The 20725-nt window shown below is 41.6% G+C and overlaps 1 protein-coding gene across 1 annotated transcript in view; it reads right to left on the reverse strand.

The window, feature by feature from the left end:
• CPNE8 (copine 8) overlaps nucleotides 1–20725 on the reverse strand; it is a 371034-nt gene that overhangs the window by 108636 nt on the left and 241673 nt on the right. The window contains exons 13-14 of the mRNA XM_038765237.1: nucleotides 6300–6353; nucleotides 4166–4227 (exon numbers count right to left, since the gene is read on the reverse strand). Coding sequence (XP_038621165.1) covers nucleotides 4166–4227; nucleotides 6300–6353 — 116 coding nt within the window. The remainder of the gene's footprint in view (nucleotides 1–4165; nucleotides 4228–6299; nucleotides 6354–20725) is intronic.

Genomic DNA, 20725 nt, shown 5'->3' on the forward strand with positions numbered 1-20725 from the left:
TATCGATGGACTCTGCTCTTCTAGGGATCGATCAACAAATCAGTGGTATTTATTGAGCACTTACCACGTGCAGAGCACTGTACTAAGCACTTAGGGAGCACAATTTAACAGAAAAAAACCTTTTTTCTTGGAATATTATCTAAGCATGGCTTCAGTGGCATTATCCTCTCCTGGATTTCCTAGTGTCACCCGTCGTCCAGGGACGGGGGGGGAGAGGGAGAGAGGGAGAGAGGGAGAGAGGGAGGGAGAGAGAGAGAGAGAGAGAGAGAGAGAGAGAGAGAGAGAGAGACACGCCAGGGAGGAAAGCCTGAATTTCATATAAAATTTATTCTGCGAGGTGAATTGAATTTATGTAATTGTTTAGGCGCAATGAATTGAACTTCCCTTTCGAGAGGAATATAATCAATTAGCAATATTAGAGCTTCACTACACGGGAGGAACACAATCATACGTTAATCGCGCGTGGGTGAGGCGGCTAGCTCTCACCCGTATACACTTCCCACTCGGGAAGAATCCACTTACTTTCCCACATGGGAATAATTCATTCCATTCCCTGCACACGTGGTGGGCGGCTAGCTCTCACCATGTGCTCTCCTACATGGGAGGAATCCACTCATGATTCGCATCAGCAGCGGGGTACCTGGGTCCCACCCACGAGACACTCACCCATCCTGCGGCCCTTGCCTCAGTGTGGTGGTTCTGGTTGCAGAGCGGGCATCTGGCCTTCTGGGCACAGAGAGACACGTGGGCTGCTGCTGCTGCTGCAGCGGCTACTCCTCTTGCAGCTGCGTGTCTTGGTGTTCTGGCCCTGAAGGTCAGAGGTGACAGGTATTTATCGCCTGTGCCCCTAGGCCATTCCAGCTTCAGGCCTCAGTCTATCCAATCTCTGCCCTCCCTCCTCCTCCATATCTAATTTGATTGGCACAGGGGTGAGAGACACCTGTATTCCCAGCTTGGGATGTCAGTCTAGCAGCTTTGGTTGTGGGGGCTGTTTCCCACCCTCACTTCCGAGTTCCGCCTGCTGGCTCAGGTGGTCATGAGATAGTATTTGAACTTGAGTTGGCAGGTACCCCAGGATCACCTCAGGACACCTAGTAATAATAGTAATAATAATGATGGCATTTGTTAAGCACTTACTATGTGCCAAAGCACTGGGCTAAGCACTGGGGGAGATACAAGGTTATCAGGTTGTCCCAGGTGAGACTCACAGTCTTAATCCCCATCTTACAGTGAGATAACTGAGGCACAGAGAAGTTAAGTGATTTCCCCAAAGTCACACAGCTGCCAGGTGGTGGAGCGGAATTAGAACCCAAGACCTCTAACTCCCAAACCCGTGCTCTTTCCTCTAAGTCACTCTGCTTCTCTGTAGTAGTATATCCCTGGCCACTCATTCTCAGTCTCTTTCATGGGCTCCTCCTCTGCCTCCCACTCTGTAACGGCAGGAGACCCTCAAGGCTCAGTCCTAGATCCCCTTCTATTTTCCATCTACACCCACTCCCTTAGAGAATTCATTCACTCCCATGGCTTCAACTATCATCACTATGTGGATAATTCACAAATCTACATTTCCAGCCTTAATCGTTCTCCTTCTCTGCTGTCTCACATTTTCTCCTGCCTTCCGGACATCTCTTCTTAATACCCCACCAACACCTCAAACGTAACATGCTCAAAACAGAACTCATTTTTCCCACCACACCCTCCCCACCCTCTGAATTTCCCATCATTGTAGGCAATACCACCATCCTCCCTGTCTCTCAAGCCAGTAGTCTTGGCATTATCCCGAACTCAACTCTCTCATTCAACCCGCATATTCAATCTGTAAGAAAATCCTGTCAGTTCTACGATCGCCTTATCACTAAACTCCGCCATTTCCTCTCCAGCAGGATGGTGGCCGAGAAAGTCTGAATCCTCTAAGGAGTGTGTAGTGAGTCATCTGCCAAATTAACTAGCCCTGAAAATGGATGGGTCTGGAGAGTTGGACCCCATATCTGGCCATCACTGGCACATTTGAAGTTGCCCATCCACCTCCACATTAAACAGAAACTCCTATCATAAGCTTTAAAGCACTTGATCACCTTACCTCCTCCTACCTCACCTCGCTAGCCCGCACACTTCACTCCTTTATTGCCAACCTACTCATTGTACCTCGATCTCATCTGACTCACCTCTGATCTCTTACCAACATGATGATGATGATGATGATGATGGCATTTGTTAGGCGCTTACTATGTGCCACGCACTGTTCTAAGCGCTGGGGGGAGGGGGGATAAAAGGTGATCAGGTTGTCCCACATGGGGCTCATAGTCTTAATCCCCATTTTACAGATGAGGTAACTGAGGCTCAGAGAAGTGACGTGACTTGTCCAAGGTCACATAGTGAACAAGTGGCAGAACCGGGATTAGAACTCATGACCTCTGATTAATAATAATAATAATAATAATAATAATAATAATAATAATAATAATGGTATTTGTTAAGTGCTTAGTATGTGCAAAGCACTGTTCAAAGCGCTGGGGAGGTTACAAGGTGATCAGGTTGTCCCACTTGGGGCTCACAGTCAATCCCCATTTTACAGGTGAGGTAACTGAGGCACAGAGAAGTTAAGTGACTTGCCCAAAGTCACACAGCTGACAGTTGGTGGAGCCAGGATTTGAACCCATGACCTCTGACTCCAAAGCCCATGCTCTTTCCACTGATCCATGCTGCTTTCCAACATCCTGCTCTGGCCTGGAACGCCCCTCCCTCTTCATATCTGACGGACGATCACTCTCCCGATCTTCAAAGCCTTACTGAAGGCATATCTTCAAGAGGTCTTCCCTGATTAAGCCCTCATTTCCTCTTATCCCACTCTCTTCTGTGTCACCCTTGAAATTGGATGCACCTTCTATATTCCTCCAGTCATATTTATTGCTCCCTTACTATGTGCAGAGCACTGTACTAAGCACTTGGGAAAGGACAACATAACAATAAACACACACATCCCCTGCCAATACACGCCTCCTTTCAGGGCCACAGAACTTATGTACATATCCATAATTCATTCTAATGTCTGCTCCCCTCTCTAGACTGTAAGCTCTTTACAGGCAGGTAATGTCTGCCAACTCTACTGCATTGCACTCTTCCCCAAGCACTTAGTACAGAGCCCTGCACACAGTAAGCACTCAATGAAAAAATGGATCAAACGATTGATCAAGTCCACTAATCTTATTGTTGTTTCTCAACAGCGCTCTGTCACATTAGGCACTCAATAAATGCTATTAATTGATAGATTCCATCCTTACAGGTATGTCAGGCATAAAGGCTTAGTACAGTGCTCTGCACACAGTAAGTGCTCAATAAATACGACTGAATGAATGAATTAGGAAGGAGTCCCTGATTAACAGAGTTTCAGGGTATTACCACAAGAGGTTGAAGAATCTCTCTGAAATATTGACAGACAGTACAAATATCTGTCTAGAATAATTGAGATGCCGTTCTTTCTGCAAGCAAATAAAACAAGCTATCAATAAATCAAGGGTATTTATTGAGCGCTTATTATGTACGCTTACTACAGAAACTCTTGGGAAAATATCACAGAGTAGAGTTGATAGACGTGATCTCTGCCCACAGGGAACTTACAGTCTAGAAAAGAAATACAGATAGGGGAAATAATACGGTGCCTGATGCAAAATGGACATAAGCGCTGGGGTCTAGATTATCTCTCTAGTTCCCCCTCATCCCTGTGACTCTAACATATTATCAGAGATATATTCCTTAAGTACCACTTCTGTATTTTTAAACAAGAAAAGTCGAAGGATCCACTACTAGAACAATTGTAGATGGAAGTGGGAGAGATGTGCCCATGGTGTCGATAATGGTAAGAGATGACTAGACAGCATAAAAGACAAGTCTAGAATACAAATGCTTACAATAAAAATACTTGTGTGAAACCAAAACTAATCAACTTTGTCCCAAACACTTTCCTTATGCAGTTTTTTCTTTTCCTTTAAGAGAAGTTGCAATGCCTTTCCCATCCATTGTCTTTTGTATGAAAGTTAATTTTGTATATCCAGAAACACAGTGCTTAGAGATCATTTCAGAGACGTTGATTTTCTTTTGGTAGTAGGCACTGAATTAAAGAGAAACTCCAATGATGGAAAGTTTTTTTTTTTTTCAAATCACTTACCCTCCTTTAATATAGTCAAGGAATGAAACCTCCGTTTCCACCAGAAAGGAAAGTAATGTTACCTGAAAGAAATATTGTATAATTAGTTCTGATCTACCACAGCTCAGTTTGAGTAGAAACAGAAATTTTAGAAATATAAAAATATTAAACATAATAAAATAGTATTGCCGCCAATCTTTATCCTGACTATTTTGAAGGGATATAAAGATATGAAATATACTGAAATAGTTTTCGTACCAACCTTTTCAATCTTTAAACTGTTTATTTAGTATAAAAAGTTAGGCCCTGCCTTTTTCCAACGCTCATATTATTAGAAGAAAGAAATGACTGAACTCCCTCCAGGAATATTTCATTTCCTTTGAAGAACATGAGAATTATCTACAAAGGCACCGTGTCTCTCCCTCTTCGTATAAAAAGGAGAGATAAAAGAGAATTTGGAAAATGGTGAAGTTAAAAACATGATAAACAATAAACTAAAGGAAAAGATATGTTGAATTCTATTTTGGTCTCCAAAGACATATCACCTACTTATGTAACTAATAACCATCATGAAAATATTCATCTTTGTTTCTTCAAGATAGCTCGATAATTTTCTGGTTCGCATTTTACTTAAGATTTAATTTATTCCCCCAAGACCTTTTGCTCCATCTATCTCTTTTAGCTACTAAATCAAAAATGAATGTTCGGTATCGTTCTTTGATCACATTCCGCAATGATACAAATTTGTGAGAAAACACCATACGTTGAGAGGGAAAGATCAAATTTAAAATTAAATTTTGTGGATGAGGAGCCAAATGAGCTGAAATGGTGTTTTTATTTCTTAATTTAAAATTCTCTAGTGATAAGGACTATATTGGCTCCACAACTATTTAAAGCCGCTTCTGACTAATTTTTCCTCTCTGAATGGAAACAGATGGTGAATGGCACCAGTTTCTAAACAAAAAATCACTAATATAGCATCTGCGATTCAGAAAAGAAACCAGAGAGTGTCAATTTGGATCTACAGTGAATTCTTGAGTTCTGCCTTCCCTCTGACCTTCTACTTTCATTGGTACAGTCTGGAAAAGTGGTTCTGCCCAGGCTTTGATGGCAGGCATACTAATTCCCCACATGACAACATAGGGGGAAGTCTTTCCTCTAATGCTGCGTGATAGGACCAGTTCAATACAAAACAAGAGTTTATACAGCACTCCCCTCCATTAGGAAGGATGGTAAAGAGTCAGTTAACACCACTTGGAGAACAAATCTGTGGAATAGTTATTGGAAAGGACAAGCTGTGGTCTTGCTATCCCTCTCAAAGAAAAGAGAGTTGAGTAATCTCCCTTTAATTCTTGTTGGTAGGTGTTGTTTCTATGTTTGTACATATTTATTACTCTATTTATTTATTTATTTATTTTACTTGTACATATCTATTCTATTTATTTTATTTTGTTAGTATGTTTGGTTTTGTTCTCTGTCTCCCCCTTTTAGACTGTGAGCCCACTGTTGGGTAGGGACTGTCTCTATATGTTGCCAATTTGTACTTCCCAAGCGCTTAGTACAGTGCTCTGCACATAGTAAGCGCTCAATAAATATGATTGATTGATTGATTGATGATTGATTCTTCTGGCTTGACAGTATGTAGTCCTCACTACATTGAGACTACTATCTAGCTAAACATTAATTACCCTTGAACGCTTCCATCCTCCCTCTTCTCTCCCTAGGAAATAGCAAAACAACTGAATTCTCCTACTTTCCTTGTTGTTATTGTAAGGAGCCTGAACTATTATAATAATAATGATGACATTTATTAAGCACTTACTATGTGCAAAGCACTGCTCTAAGCACTGGGGAGGTTACAAGGTGATCAGGTTGTTCCACGGGGGGATCACAGTCTTCATCCCCATTTTAGAGATGAGGGAACTGAGGCCCAGAGAAGTTAAGTGACTTGCCCAAAGTCACACAGCTGACAATTGGTGGAGCCGACATTTGAACCCATGACCTCTGACTCCAAAGCCCAGGCTCTTTCCGCTGAGCCACGTTGCTTCTCTGAAACAGATCACTGAAGACCTGTATACTGCACACCCGAATGATCTAAGGTTTCCTTCCTAAGCCATATCTTGAAAATAATATTTAATATACAGAATTCACTTACCGTTCCAGAATTAATATACTTTTTCTTTTTTCCTTTCTTTTTGGGATTTAGCACCTGAAAGAGCAGAGACAACTGATTAAATGTATTACAGTTTCTGCATACATTAAAAATCACACTGAGAATGTAACTTTCCTCACATTGATGATATGACAAAATGACACATTTGCGGTTGGAGAAATTATGCTTGCCAGAAAACAGGATTTTGATCATTGAGTGTAAAAATTCCATTAAAATCCTAAATGTTTTTTATAATTTCCATTTAATAATGCAGCACCTATAGCTACAGATTTAATCATCCCTATTTCATGATACAGCAATAGCTATAATTTAAGTTTTTGACTCACGACTTTACCGGTCGGATTTTCAGAGTACATGGTTTATTGAGTTTATCCCTCCTGTACTGAGCTTAGAACTTCATTACAGAACAGAAGATTTTGTTACTTTAAAGTAGACCTAAATTACCCTTATCGAAGAATTAACTGAACACTTCACTTATTGAATTAGGAAACAGTTTGCTAGGCCATAGAAGATATCTTAAAGTTGTTATTTTCTAATCCGAAGTCCTTCACATAGTTTCTTCCATTAGATATGATCAAGTGAGTTAATACAAAAGAATAGTGGTGATACCTTTGGCCACCAATGCATATGGAGAGAGGCAGCATGGCCTAACGGATAGAACACGGGCCTAAGAATAAGAAGGAGCTGGGTTCTAATCCTGACTCAGCCACTTATCTGCTCTATGACCTTGGACAAGTCACTTAACTTTTCTGTGCCTCAGTTATTTCATCTGTAACATGGGGATTAAGAGTTTGAGCCCTATGCGGGTCAGGGAACCCATCAGCTTGTAAGTACCCCAGCATTTAGTGGAGTGCCTGGCACATAGTAAGTGCTTAACAAATAGCACACAAAAAATGTAAAAACCCAATATTTTACATAATAAAATAATTTTAAATGTCAGATATATTGACAAACCCTAATTCTTTTTGACACAATTGCACTGACAGCTTAATTTCCAACATTTCAGAAAATATTAATGTTTACATGGAAAAATTAGCCTCCCCTTAATAGAATGTGAGTTCCTTCAGAACAGAAATCTTGACTACTTACTCTGTTGTACTCTCCCAACTGCTTAATACAGTGCCCAGTAAAGAGTAAGCACTTAATAAATACTACTGAGGGCAAATTTTAAATTATGGTATTTATAATTTTTCTGCATATAATAATATTAATAAAATAATAATAATGGTATTTGTTAAGCGCTGACTATGTGCCAAGCACTGTTCTAAGCACTGGGGTAGATACAAGGTAATCAGGTTGTCCCACCTGGGGCTTACAGACAATTCCCATTTTACAGATGAGGTAACTGAGGCACAGAGAAGTTAAGTGGCCTGCCCAAAGCACCATTGGGAGTATAACAAGGGAAGGTTAGGGGAAAGCCTTATATTCACACCTCAGTAATAGTCATCAAGTGATGTCAATAGCTTTGAAAGCATTGACCTCAATAAAACTGGTTGGAGTTGGAAGTTTTCCTCAATGGGAACCATTTTGTTTTACACTAAAAGTTATGTTGTCTGGCACTTTACCAACTGGAAGTCAGCAGTTCTGAAAGCAGCTGCAAAAGTAATTTTCTAATGTTAACCTTCTCACTGTGCCTCAGTCTTGCTTATCTCACAGCCTGTCCTTGGCCCACAGCCCACAGAGAAGCAGCCGGGCTCATTGGAAAGAGCCCAGGCTGGGGAGCCAGAGGTCGTGGGCTCTAATCCCGGCTCCACCACTTGTCAGCTGTTTGACCTTGGGCAAGTCATTTAACTTCTCTGGGCTCAGTTCCCTCATCTGCAAAATGGGGATGAAGACTGTGAGCCCATCGTGGGACAATCTGATTACCTTGTATTTACCCCAGCACTTAGAACAGTGCTTGGCACATAGTAAGCGCTTAACAAATACCAACAAATACCAACATCAAAACTGTACCATGTTAACAGAATGACTCATCCTAACCAGCCTAGATTACTGCATCAGCCTCCTTGCTGACCTCCCAACCTCCTGCCTCTCCCCATTTCAGCCCATACTTCTTCACTCCTCTTCTCAGATCATTTTTCTATAGAAACATTCAGGACGTGTCACCCCCGTCATCATCATCATCATCATCATCATCAATCATATTCATTGAGTGCTTACTGTGTGCAAAGCACTGTACTAAGCACTTGGGAAGTACAAGTTGGCAACATATAGAGACAGTCCCTACCCAATAGTGGGCTCACAGTCTAAAAGAATCTCCGTCCTCAAGAATCTCCAGTGGTTGTCTAGCCACCTCTGTATCAAACAAAAACTCCTCACCATTGGCTTCTAAGCTCTCCATCACCTTGCCCCTTTCTACCTCATCTCCTTTTTCTCCTTCTACAACCCAGCCTACAAACTTTGATCCTCTGGGGCTGCTAAACTTCCCACTGTGCCTCAATTTCACTTGTCTTGCTGCCAACCTCTGGCCCACATCCTACTCCCCTCCCCTCCTAGAAGCAGCATGGCTCAGTGGAAAGAGCATGGGCTTTGGAGTCTCAGGTCAATGGGTTCGAATCCCGACTCCGCCACGTCTGCTGTGTGACCTTGGGCAAGTCACGTAACTTCTCCGAGCCTCAGTTACCTCATCTGTAAAATGGGGTTTAAGACTGTGAGCCCCCTGTGGGACAACTTGATCACCTTGTATTCTCCCCAGCGCTTAGAAAAGTGCTGTGCACATAGTAAGCGCTTAACAAATGCCATCATTATTATTATTATTATTATTACTTCTGGCCTGGAATGCCTCCCTCCTCAAATCTGCCAGACAATCACTCTCCCCGGCTTCAAAGCCTTGTTGAAGGCCCATCTTCTCCAAGAGGCCTCTCCAGAGTAAGCCCCAGTTTTCCTCATCTTCCCCTCCTTTCTACGTCACTCTGACTTGCTCCCTTTGCTCTTCTCCCCATCTCTGCCCCACAGCACTTATCTATCTTTAATTTTTTTTTATTTATATTGATGTCTGTTAATTCGTACTGATGTCTGTCTCCCCTCCTCTAGACTTTGAGCTCATTGTGGGCAGGGAATGTCACTCTTTAATCAATCAATTGTATTTATTGAGCGCTTACTGTGTGCAGAGCACTGTACTAAGCGCTTGACTAGAAACACCAAAAATTGTTAACAGGACTCTTTACCGTTGTATTGTACTTTCCCAAGCACTTAGTACAGTGCTCTGCACACAGTAAGTGCTTAATAGCTCAGTGGAAAGAGCACGGGCTTTGGAGTCAAAGGTCGTGGGTTCAAGTCCTGGATCCGCCTACTGTCAGCTGTGTAACTTTTGGCAAGTCACTTCACTTCTCTGTGCCTCAGTTACCTCATCTGTAAAATGGGGATTGAGACTATAAGCCCCCCGTGGGACAACCTGATCACCTTGTAACCTCCACAGCACTTAGAACAATGCTTTGCACATAGTAAGCGCTTAACAAATGGCATCATTATTATTATTAATAAATACAACTGAATGAATGAATAAACGAATGTACACATCTGCAATTTATTCATTTGTATTGATGTCTGTCTCCCCCCTCTAGACTGTAAGCTCGTTGTGGGCAGGGAATGTGCCCATTTATTGTTGTATTGTACTCTCCCAAATGCTTAGTACAGTGCTCTGCAAACAGTCACCACTCAACAAACATGATGGAATGAATGCTTATCAACGGTCAGCCCCCTGTGGGACAGGGACTGTGCCCAACATAATTAAGGTATCGACCCCAACACTTAAAACAGTGATTCACACAGAGTAAGCGCTTAAATACCGGTATGGTCTGGTGGAAAAAGCATATAGGCCTGGAGTCAGAGGCCCCAGGTTCTAATCCCAGCTCTGCCACTTACCTACTGTGTGACCTTGGGCAGGTCAATTAACTTCTCTGTGCCTCAGTTCTCTTATCTGCAAAATGAGGATTCAATACCTGTTCTCCCTCCTACTTAGACTGTGAATCCACATGGGACCTGATTATCTTGTAACTACCTTGGTGCTTAGAACAGTGCTTGGCACACAGTAAGCACCTAAAAACTTGGCACATAGTGAGCGCTTAACAAATACCACAATTTTTATTATTTTTATAAACCATGGCAAACAGATCAACTGAGTGATGCCAAACACTACAGTGATATATTCTCAATGAATCAGTACTATTGATTAAGCAGTTATTTTTATATATTAATTTATTTTTTATATTGGATTTATTAAGTGCTTACTATGTGTCAAACACTGTTCTAAGTGCTGGGGTAGAAATGAATTAGGTTGGACACAGTCCTGTCCTGAAGGGGCCTCACAGTCCTGTACAGAGTCCTGTACCAAGTACTTGGGAGAATACAATAAAGTCGGTGGATACAATCCCTGCCCACCATGAGTTTATAATCTAGAGGGAGAGTTAAGTTATGCTGGTTAAGCACTCACTATGCAACAAGCACTGTGGTAGATACAGCATATACAGATCGGACACGGTCAATTTTCCACGTAGGGTTCTTCCTCTAAGTAGAGAAGCAGCATGGTTCAGTGGAAAGAGCATGGGAGTCAGAGGTCATGGTTTCAAATCCTGGCTCCATCAATCGTCAGCTGTGTGACTTTGGACAACTCATTTAACTTCTCTGTGCCTCATTTACCTCGTCTGTAAAATGGGGATGAAGACTGTGAGCCCCCCGTGGGACAACCGGATCACCTTGTAACCTCCCCAGTGCTTAGAACAGTGCTTTGCACAGAGTAAGCGCTTAATAAATGCCATCATCACTATTATTATTAGGAGGGAGAACAGGCATTGAATCTCTGTTTTACAGAGCAGTTAAGTGACTTGCCAAGGGCAGACAGCGAGCCTGTGAAAGATTCAGGATTAGAACCCAGGTCCTCTGATTGTCAGGCCCATTCCTTTCCACTATACAACTTTAAAATAAGTTACATATAGGGGAAATGGAAGAATATACAGATATAATAATAATAATGGCATTTATTAAGCACTTACTAAGTGCAAAGCACTGTTCTAAGCACTGCAGAGGTTACACGGTGAGCAGGTTGTCCCTCATGGGGCTCACAGTCTTAATCCTCATTTTACAGATGAGGTAACTGAGGCCCAGAGAAGTTAAGTGACTTGCCCAAAGTCACACAGCTGACAATTGGCAGACCCGGGATTTGAACCCATGACCTCTGACTCCAAAACCCGTGCTCTTTCCTTCTGAGCCATGCTACTTCTCTAATTGTTGTGGAGCTGGGGATGGAGTACATTATCAAGTGTTTTAGGGATAAAGATCTGGGTACACATCCAACCACTGTCACTATGCTGATCCAAGACCTTATCATATTCCACCTTGACTACTGTCTCAGCCTCCTCTCTAACCTCCCTGCCTCCTGCTTCTTCCCTTTTTAGTCCACACTTCATTCTGCCGCCCGAATCATTTATCAACAAAACTTCAGTTTCTGTCTCCTCACTCCTCAAGAACCTCCAGTGGTTACCCATCCACCACATCAACAGACTTTACATACTTCGTTCTCGAACACCAACCTACTCACTGAACCTTGATATCATCTACCTCTTGCCTGCATCCTCCAGCTGATCTAGAACTTCCTCCTCTTTCATATACAACACATCACCTTCAAAGCCTTATTCAAAACCTCAGCCATTCATTCATTCATTCATTCATTCACTCAATCATATTTATTCAGTGCTTACTGTGTGCAGAGCACCGTACTAAGCACTTGGAAAGTACAATACAGCAATAAAGAGAAAAAAATCCCTTCCCACAAGGGGCTAGAAGCCGTCAATCAATCAATCAATCAATCAATAGTATTTATTGAGCGCTTACTGTGTGCAGAGCACTGTACTAAGCGCTTGGGAAGTACAAGTTGGCAATATATAGCGGCGATCCCTACCCAACAGTGGGCTCACAGTCTAGAAGGGGGAAAAGGGGGAGAAGCCATCGTTCCCAAATAAACCGTTTTATCCCTTACTCCCTCTACTTTCTGTGTTGTCCACACACTTGGATTTATACCCTTAAAATAGTGCAATTCACCCCACCCTCAGCCCCAAAGTACTTACAAACATATCCATAATTAATTTTAATGTCTGTCTCCCCTTCTAGACTGTAAGCTCCTTGTGGGCAGGAAATGTGTCGACCATCTCCATTCTACTGAACTCTCCTGAGTGCTTAGTAATAATAATAATAATGATGGCATTTATTAAGTGCTGACTATGTGCCAAGCACTGTTTAAAGTACTAGGGGGGATACAAGGTAATCAGGTTGTCCCATATGGAGCTCACAGTCTTAATCCCCATTTTCCAGATGAGGTAACTGAGGCACACAGAAGTTAAGTGACTTGCCCAAAGTCACACAGCTGACAATTGGTGGAGCTGGGATTTGAACCGATGATCTCTGACTCCAAAGCCCGGGCTCTTTCCACTGCACCACGCTGCTTCTCAGTAGTGTTCAGCAGGCAGTAAGTGCTCAATAAATCAATCAATCAATGGCATTTATTGAGCGCTTACTGTGTGCAGAGCACTGTACTAAGCACTTGGGAAGTACAAGTTGGCAACATAAATGCATGATTGAAACTGACAAGGCAAGAGGGAGGTACAGTGAGTAGGTCGGCAGTAGAGAAGCCAAGTGTGCAGGCTGGGTCCTAATAGTTGGTCAGTCAGTCAATTATTCTTATTGAGCACTTACTGTGTGCAGAACACTATACTAAGCACTCGGGAGAGTACAACAGAACAATAAACAGACATAGTCCCTGCCCACAATGAGCTTATAGTCTAGAGGGGGAGACAGATATTAATAGAAATCAATAAATGACAGATATGTGCATAAATGTAATGGGGCCAGGAGGGGGAATGAATAAAGAGAACAAGTCAGGGCGATGCAGGAGGTAGTGGGAGAAGATGAAAGGAGGGCTTAGTCAGGGAGAGCCTCTTGGAGATCAGTAAGGTAATGTAGGAGGGGGAAAGCAGATTACAAGCCTTAAACCGATAGTAAGGAGTTTCTACTTGATGTGGAGTTGGATGGTCATGGGTTCCACTGGATGGGCTGCCACTGGATGGTTTTGAGGAGTGCAGAGATATAGAATATTTCTATTTTAGAGAATTATGACTAGGTAAACAGCAAGGGAAACAAGCATCTTCAGTGCATACAAAGCATATTATCTCTACCTCTCTTCTCTTATTCATTATTCATTCATTCATTCTAGCATATTTATTGAGTGCTTACTGTGTGCAGAGCACCGTACTACGCGCTTGGGAAGTACAAGTTGGCAACATATAGAGACGGTCCCTACCCAACAGTGGGCTCATCTATCGCATCTTCTAGACGGTAGGCCCACTGTGGGCAGGGATTGTCTCTATTCCTGAATTGTACTTTCCAAGCGCTTAGTACAGTGCTCTGCACACAGTAAGTGCCCAATAAATACGATTGAATTGAATTGATTTTTTTTAACTAATACACGAAGTAAATGATCTCTGTGAAACCTTACATTCCAAACAAATGGGTTTAGAAAGAGTCTAAAAAAGGCTAAAGAATGGAAGATTTTTTAAAAAAACAAAAATTTGGGATGGACCAATCACTTTGTTTTTGCTATAAGTGTACTTCATTGAAAGATTTCATAAACATGCTTACATGGTGTATATTTCTCTTTCTGGCTTCCAATATGTCTTAATTTATTAATACTGTCTAGAAAATAATCTCAATTGAATCTCATGACAGTAAAATAATGCACCAAGATTTCTCATCCAATCACATTAGGAATGATTCAATTACCATTAAGACATCTGGACCGATTCCCAAATAACAGCTCTTGCTCTAATATAATTCAATTTGACAGAAACACTTTAAATGGAAAAGAAGAAAAAAAATAGACAAAAGTAGATTAAAAGTATAGGGGTTGGTTGTGCCCATGCTTTAAGCATGCAAGACAAATATTTAGATCAGAAGTAAACCACATGTCAGACAATCATCATCATCATCAATCGTATTTATTGAGCACTTACTGTGTGCAGAGCACTGTACTAAGCGCTTGGTAAGTACAAGTTGGCAACATATAGAGACAGTCCCTACCCAACAGTGGGCTCACAGTCTAAAAATAATGTTCAAGACAATGTTCAAGACAATAAGACAATAAGACAAGACAATAATGTTCATTCATTTAATCATATTTATTAAGCACTTACTGTGTGCAGGGAACTGTACTAAGCTCTTGGAAAGTACAATTTGGCAACCAATAGAGACAATCCTTATTCAACAATGGGCTCACAGTCTAGAAGACTGAATTTAGGTGGTCATCCCTGAAACCCTTAACTGGTATATACATGCATGATATATGTAATTTATTTTATTTATTTATATTGTCTGTCTCTCCCTCTGGACTAATGTGCTATGGCTTGCCCAAGTATTCACATTCTAAGGAAAATTCTTCAGTAAATCTAGCAGCTACAGAACATGACTGGTTTGTGCATATAGTGGAATGATAGAATAGACATCAGGAAGTTACTAGGATGTTCTTTTGAGGTCTAATTCAAGCACTGCAACTACTTAAGGTAAAGTAACCTCAGTCAAAGGAAGTTTTAAAGGATTATATTTTGTTTGTATCAGGTCAGGGATAAATGACTCATAGTGGGACACAAGCTCACATTCAGTTTTAAGCTCTTGAATGCTTTGAGGAAATGTAGCTTGATGTATTAATGGAAATTCAATGAAGTTCCATATTTGCAAGTTTCTAGTCAAAACCTCTTCATTCACCGATCGAAGGTTCTTTGATGAATGTAAAGTGAGGAAAAGGTTAAGCTCTTACTGCAGCCTAAAACAACAATTTGTTTTCTTGTAAATTCAGGAACAAAAACCCAGATCGTCTGCACAGGGTATTCTGCTAATTTAGACTGTGAGCCCACTGTTGGGTAGGGACTGTCTCTGTATGTTGCCAATTTGTACTTCCCAAGCGCTTAGTACAGTGCTCTGCACACAGTAAGTGCTCAATAAATATGACTGATGATGATGATTATGATCTGAAGCTGTATAATTTCTGTTTAACCTGTTTCTAACCTCCTCGATTAATCCCCTGCTACTTCAGTATTTTAGCATTCATCCCTGAAATTCTTAACTGGTGTGTACATTACGTACATTATTTTATTTACTTATTTATTTATATTGTCTGTCTCCCCACTGTCTTATTTATTTATATTGTCTGTCTCCCCAACATACGCTTGTTGTGAGTTTGCAATGTGTCTACCAACTCTGCACTCTCCCAAGTGCTTAGCACAGTGCTCTGAACACAGTAAGCATTCAATAAATACAATTGGTTGACTATAATGACGATGATGACAATGATGAAGATGATTATGGTATTTGTTAAGCACTTACTATGTGCCACGCATTGTGCTAATTATTGGGGTAGATACAAGACAATCAGGTCCCACATGAGGTTCATAGTCTAAGTAGGAGAGCAAACAGGTTGGAATCCCCATTTTGCATATGAGGGAACTAAGGCAGGAAAAAGCATGTGACTTGCCCAAGGTCACACAGCAGGGAAGTGGTGAAGCTGGGATTAGAAACCAGATCCACTGTCTCCTTGGCCTGTGCTGTTTCCACTAAGCCACGCTACTTTTCACACATACTTTTACAATCTTTTCTTTCTTCCTACCTATAATTTACTTTAGAGTCTGTTTCCCTCATTAAACTGTAACTGTGGTTTTTGTCAAGCACTTATTCTGTGCCAAGAACTCTACTAAGCTCTGGGGTAGAAACAAGATTTGTTTCCACAGGTTTGAATCCCCACTTTTCAGATGAAGGAACTGAGGCACAGAGAAGTGAAGTGACTTGTCCATGGTCATACAGCAGGCAAGGGGTAGAGCTGGGATAATAACAATAATAATGATGGCATTTATTAAGCACTTACTATATGCAAAGCACTGTTCTAAGTGCTGGGGGGATACAAGGTGATCAGGTTGTCCCACGGGGGGCTCACAGTCTTCATCCCCATTTTATAGATGAGGTAACTGAGGCACAGAAAAGTGAAGTGACTTGCCCAAAGTCACACAGTTGACAACTGGCGGAGTCGGAATTTGAACCCATGACCTCTGACTCCAAAGCCCGTGCTCTTTCCACTGAGCCATGCTGCTTCTCTAATGGGACTAGAATGATAATAATGTGGCATTTGTTAAGTACTTACTATGTGCCAGACACTGTACTAAGCGCCGGGGTGAATACAAGCTAATGGGGCTGGACACAGTCCCTGTCCCACGTGGGGCTCACAGTCTAAATCCCATTTTACAGTTGTGGTAACCGAGGCACACAGAAGTGAAGTGAATTGCCCAAGGTCACACAGCAGAGAGGTCGCCTGTAATTTCCAGGCCTGTGCTCTTTCCACTTGACCATGTGACCATTCCTTGAGCTCAGGGATCGAGTCTACTAATCCTATTGTGCTCTCCCGAGCACTTGGTACAATGCTCTGCACTTAATAAGAGCTCAATAAACACCAAATGGCTGAACTTATCCAAACTGCATATAACTGGCTACAAAGCAATGGGGTTCTATCTCAAGCAAGTAACAGAACCTGGGGCAAACCTACTGATCCAGTCTCATTAGTACTGCAAAAGAAACTAATTATTTCTATTTAAAACCACTGCTAATTAGAAAGTGATTTTAAAGTTCCTTTCTGTGTGATGATCACTGATGTGACAGAAAAATATCAGATAAAACAATGGTCTTTACTGAGCACTTACTGTGTGCAGAACACTCTACTAAAGGCCCGGGAGAGTTCAATACAAGAGTTTGTAGACAAGAGCGCTGCCCCAAGTTGTTTAGAGCATAGTGGAGAAGTATACAAATTCACTTTAGATTTGGCATTATCACCACTGAAACATACTTGAATTAAGCTTGAAAATGCTTTTTCATCTTCCTCAACCTTTTTGAATTTCACCCAGGCAGAGTGGTTTATTGGAAGGAGCACGGGCTTGGGGATCAGGGGTCGTGGGTTCTAATTCCAGCTCCGCCACTTGTCAGCTGTGTGACTTTGAGAAAGTCACTTAACTTCTCTGTGCCTCAGTTACCTCATCTGTAAAATGGGGAATAATAATGATGGTATGTATTAAGCACTTACTATGTGTGAAGCCCTGTTCTAAGCACTTGTGTGTGGGGGGGAATACAAGGTGATCAGGTTGTCCCATGTGGGGCTCACAGTCTTAATCCCCATTTTACAGATGAGGTAACTGAAGCCCAGAGAAGTTAAGTGTCTTGCCCAGAGTCACACAGCTGACAAGTGGCAGAGCCGAGATTAGAACCCATGACCTCTGACTCTCAAGCCCACTGAGCCACGCTGCTTCATGTGAGCCCCATGTGGGACAAGCTGATGACCTTGTATCTACCCCAGCACGTAGAAAAGTGTCTGACACATAGTAAGCACTTAACAAATACCATCATCATCATGATATAGGCGATTGATCATTTTCTTCAATTTTGACGCATCTTCTCCCTGACTTCATTTCCCAACTAAACAATTGTTGACACCATAGAATTTTTGATAAGATGGGGGTTTGCAGGAATGCAACTTCGATGTTGAAGATGAAATGCTTGTCTTTATGTACAAAGTTTAATTTATTAAAGCCCCGGATTGCTCCTCTCATTCATCCTCCTTTCCAGTTCCACCGCATTTATGCATATATCTGTAAATTATTTATTCATTTATAGAACAGTGCTTGGCACATATTAAGCACTTAAAAAATACCAACATTATTACTATTATAATTCTATTTATCAATTTTGATGGTATTGACACCTGTCTACTTGTTTTTTTTGTTGTCTGTCTCCCCCTTCTAGACTGTGAGCCTCTCTAGATGTTGCCAATTTGTACTTCCCAAGCGCTTAATACAGTGCTCTGCACACAGTAAGTGCTCAATAAATACGATTGATTGAATATACATTAATGTACACTAATGTCTGTCTCCCTCTCTACAATGTGAGCTAGTTGAGGGCAGGGAATGTGCCTGTTTATTGTGATACTGTACTCTCCCAAGCACTTAGTGCAGTGCTTTGCACAGAGTAAGCGCTCAATAAATAGAATTGAATGAATGAAAAGCCCTTAAAGAACCAGAGCAATCTATATCAACCCATCTATAATGTGAATCTAAAATTAAGCACTCTAAATCAATCTAGTGTAAAAAAAAATCTATCCTTGAAATTTTGCAGTTTAGCAGAGAAATATTAGGAAATTCAGGTTCTGGCCCCACTACTTGCATTTGGATAAACTTTAGAACTACAGTTCTTCCCGAATAACTGAAAATTTATGATATTTTTAAAGTGGCATTATTCCAAATTCCTTCGTAGCTAAACCTTCAGATATTTTTTATGGGTTTCTATTTTCAGCTTAACGGTAGACATTGAATATTTTCTCACAAGTAAAATTAACCTCGACTTGAATGCCTGAACTATTGAAGTGTTGAAACCTATGAGAAGTAGAAAGACTAGCTTGTCAAAATGTGTGTTTGAAATAATTTTAAATACAGAAGTGGCTTCTTCTTCAACCATAGGGGTAAAAAAAGGGGGCATAAATGGAAGGAGTATTGCTTACACTAGTTTGCAACTGTCATTCTGTAATGATAAGAATATTTTTCAAGACTGTAAGCAAACTGTGGGCAGGGATCTTGTCTACCAACTCTGGAACATTGTACTCTCCCGAGCGTTTAGTACAGTGCTTGGCACACAGTATGCGCTCAGTAAATACAATTGATTGATTTACACACGTACTATGTGCCAAGCTCTGTGCTAAGCACTGAGGAAGATACAATACAATCAAATCAGAAAGAGCTGTAAGACTATTTTACAACAACTCTCCTGACTCAAACTAGTCTTCAGCTTGGAGCACATAAACAGGAAAGGAGATGCTGAGGCCTGGTACCTATTATCATGCCCCCCTCGGCATTTATTTATATCCGTAGTGGGTAGAACACCGTACTGAGAGTCCGAAGGTCATGGGTTCTAATCCCGGCTCTACCACTTGTCTACTGTGTGACCTTGGGCAAGTCACCTCACTTCTCGGGGCCTCAGTTACCTCATCTGGAAAATGGGGATTGAGATTGTGAGCCCCACGTGGGACAGGGACCGTGACCTACCTGATTTGCTTGTATCCACCCCAGTGCTTAGTAAGGTGTCTGGCACATACTAAGTGCTTAACAAATACCACAATTATTATTATTATATCTATAATTTATTCATTTATTAACATTAATGTCTGCCTCCCCCTATAGACTGTAAGTTTGTTGTGGGCAAGGACCGTGTCTGTTATTGTACTCCGTATTTTACTCTCCCAAGCCCTTAGTACAATGTTCTGCACACAGTAAGTACTCACAGTAAGATAAGTACGGTATCCATTGAGCTTCTGGAGTTCTACTTTAGGTTGAAGGGGGTCGGAATCTTTCTTCCCACTCGGGAGGGTCACCCTTGTTTTCTTTTATCTTGGGCCACTTTAGGAGAAAGGGTTTTAACTGTCAGCTCCACACCCTGGCCTTCTTCCTAGCCAAGGCTTTAGAGGAACCATTAATTAAGAATAATAATAATAATAATGGCATTTATTAAGTGCTTACAATGTGCAAAGCACTGTTCTAAGCGCTGGGGAGGTTACAAGGTGATCAGGTTGTCCCACAGGGGGCTCACAGTCTTAATCCCCATTCTACAGATGAGGTAACTGAGGCCCAGAGAAGTGAAGTGACTTGCCCAAAGTCACACAGCTGACAAGTGGCGGAACTGGGATTTGAACCCCTGACCTCTGACTCCAAAGCCCGGGCTCTTTCCACTGAGCCATGCTGCTTCCCCCATTGGAGAAGTGGAGAGTGGAAAGTGAGTGGAGCGGGGAATGTCCTCATGTAACAAATGACCAGAAAAGACTTGTTTGAAGAATATTCCATTACTGAAGTTAGACCATATCAATAGTGCACTTTCAGGTTATTATTCAGGTGCTCAAAGGAGATGGCGAGCCATCTACACTGCAAGTTTGTGACTGGCAGGGGATGTGGGTGTTCATTGTTAAATTGTTTTCTCCCAAGTGCTTAGTACAGTGCTTTGCACACAGTAAGTGCTCAATAAATATGATTGGCTGACTGGTCTAAAACCACCATTCACCATCAACCAACCACCTTCCAGATTCAGTTGACGTAAGCAGAAACAAGCAATCATCATCATCATCATCATAAATCGTATTTATTGAGCGCTTACTGTGTGCAGAGCACTGTACTAAGCGCTTGGGAAGTACAAGTTGGCAACATATAGAGACAGTCCCTACCCAACAGTGGGCTCAATCGTTTACCCAGGAACTAAGCTATGAATTAGGCTTCATTTAGTCAGGTATTTCTCCTGAAGGCGAAATCCTATCCAAGCGTGTGAATTGTGACCGAATAGATCAGTGCGTGCCT

The sequence above is a fragment of the Tachyglossus aculeatus genome, chromosome 2 (assembly GCF_015852505.1).
Source record: "Tachyglossus aculeatus isolate mTacAcu1 chromosome 2, mTacAcu1.pri, whole genome shotgun sequence".
Classification (NCBI taxonomy): Eukaryota; Metazoa; Chordata; class Mammalia; order Monotremata; family Tachyglossidae; genus Tachyglossus; species Tachyglossus aculeatus.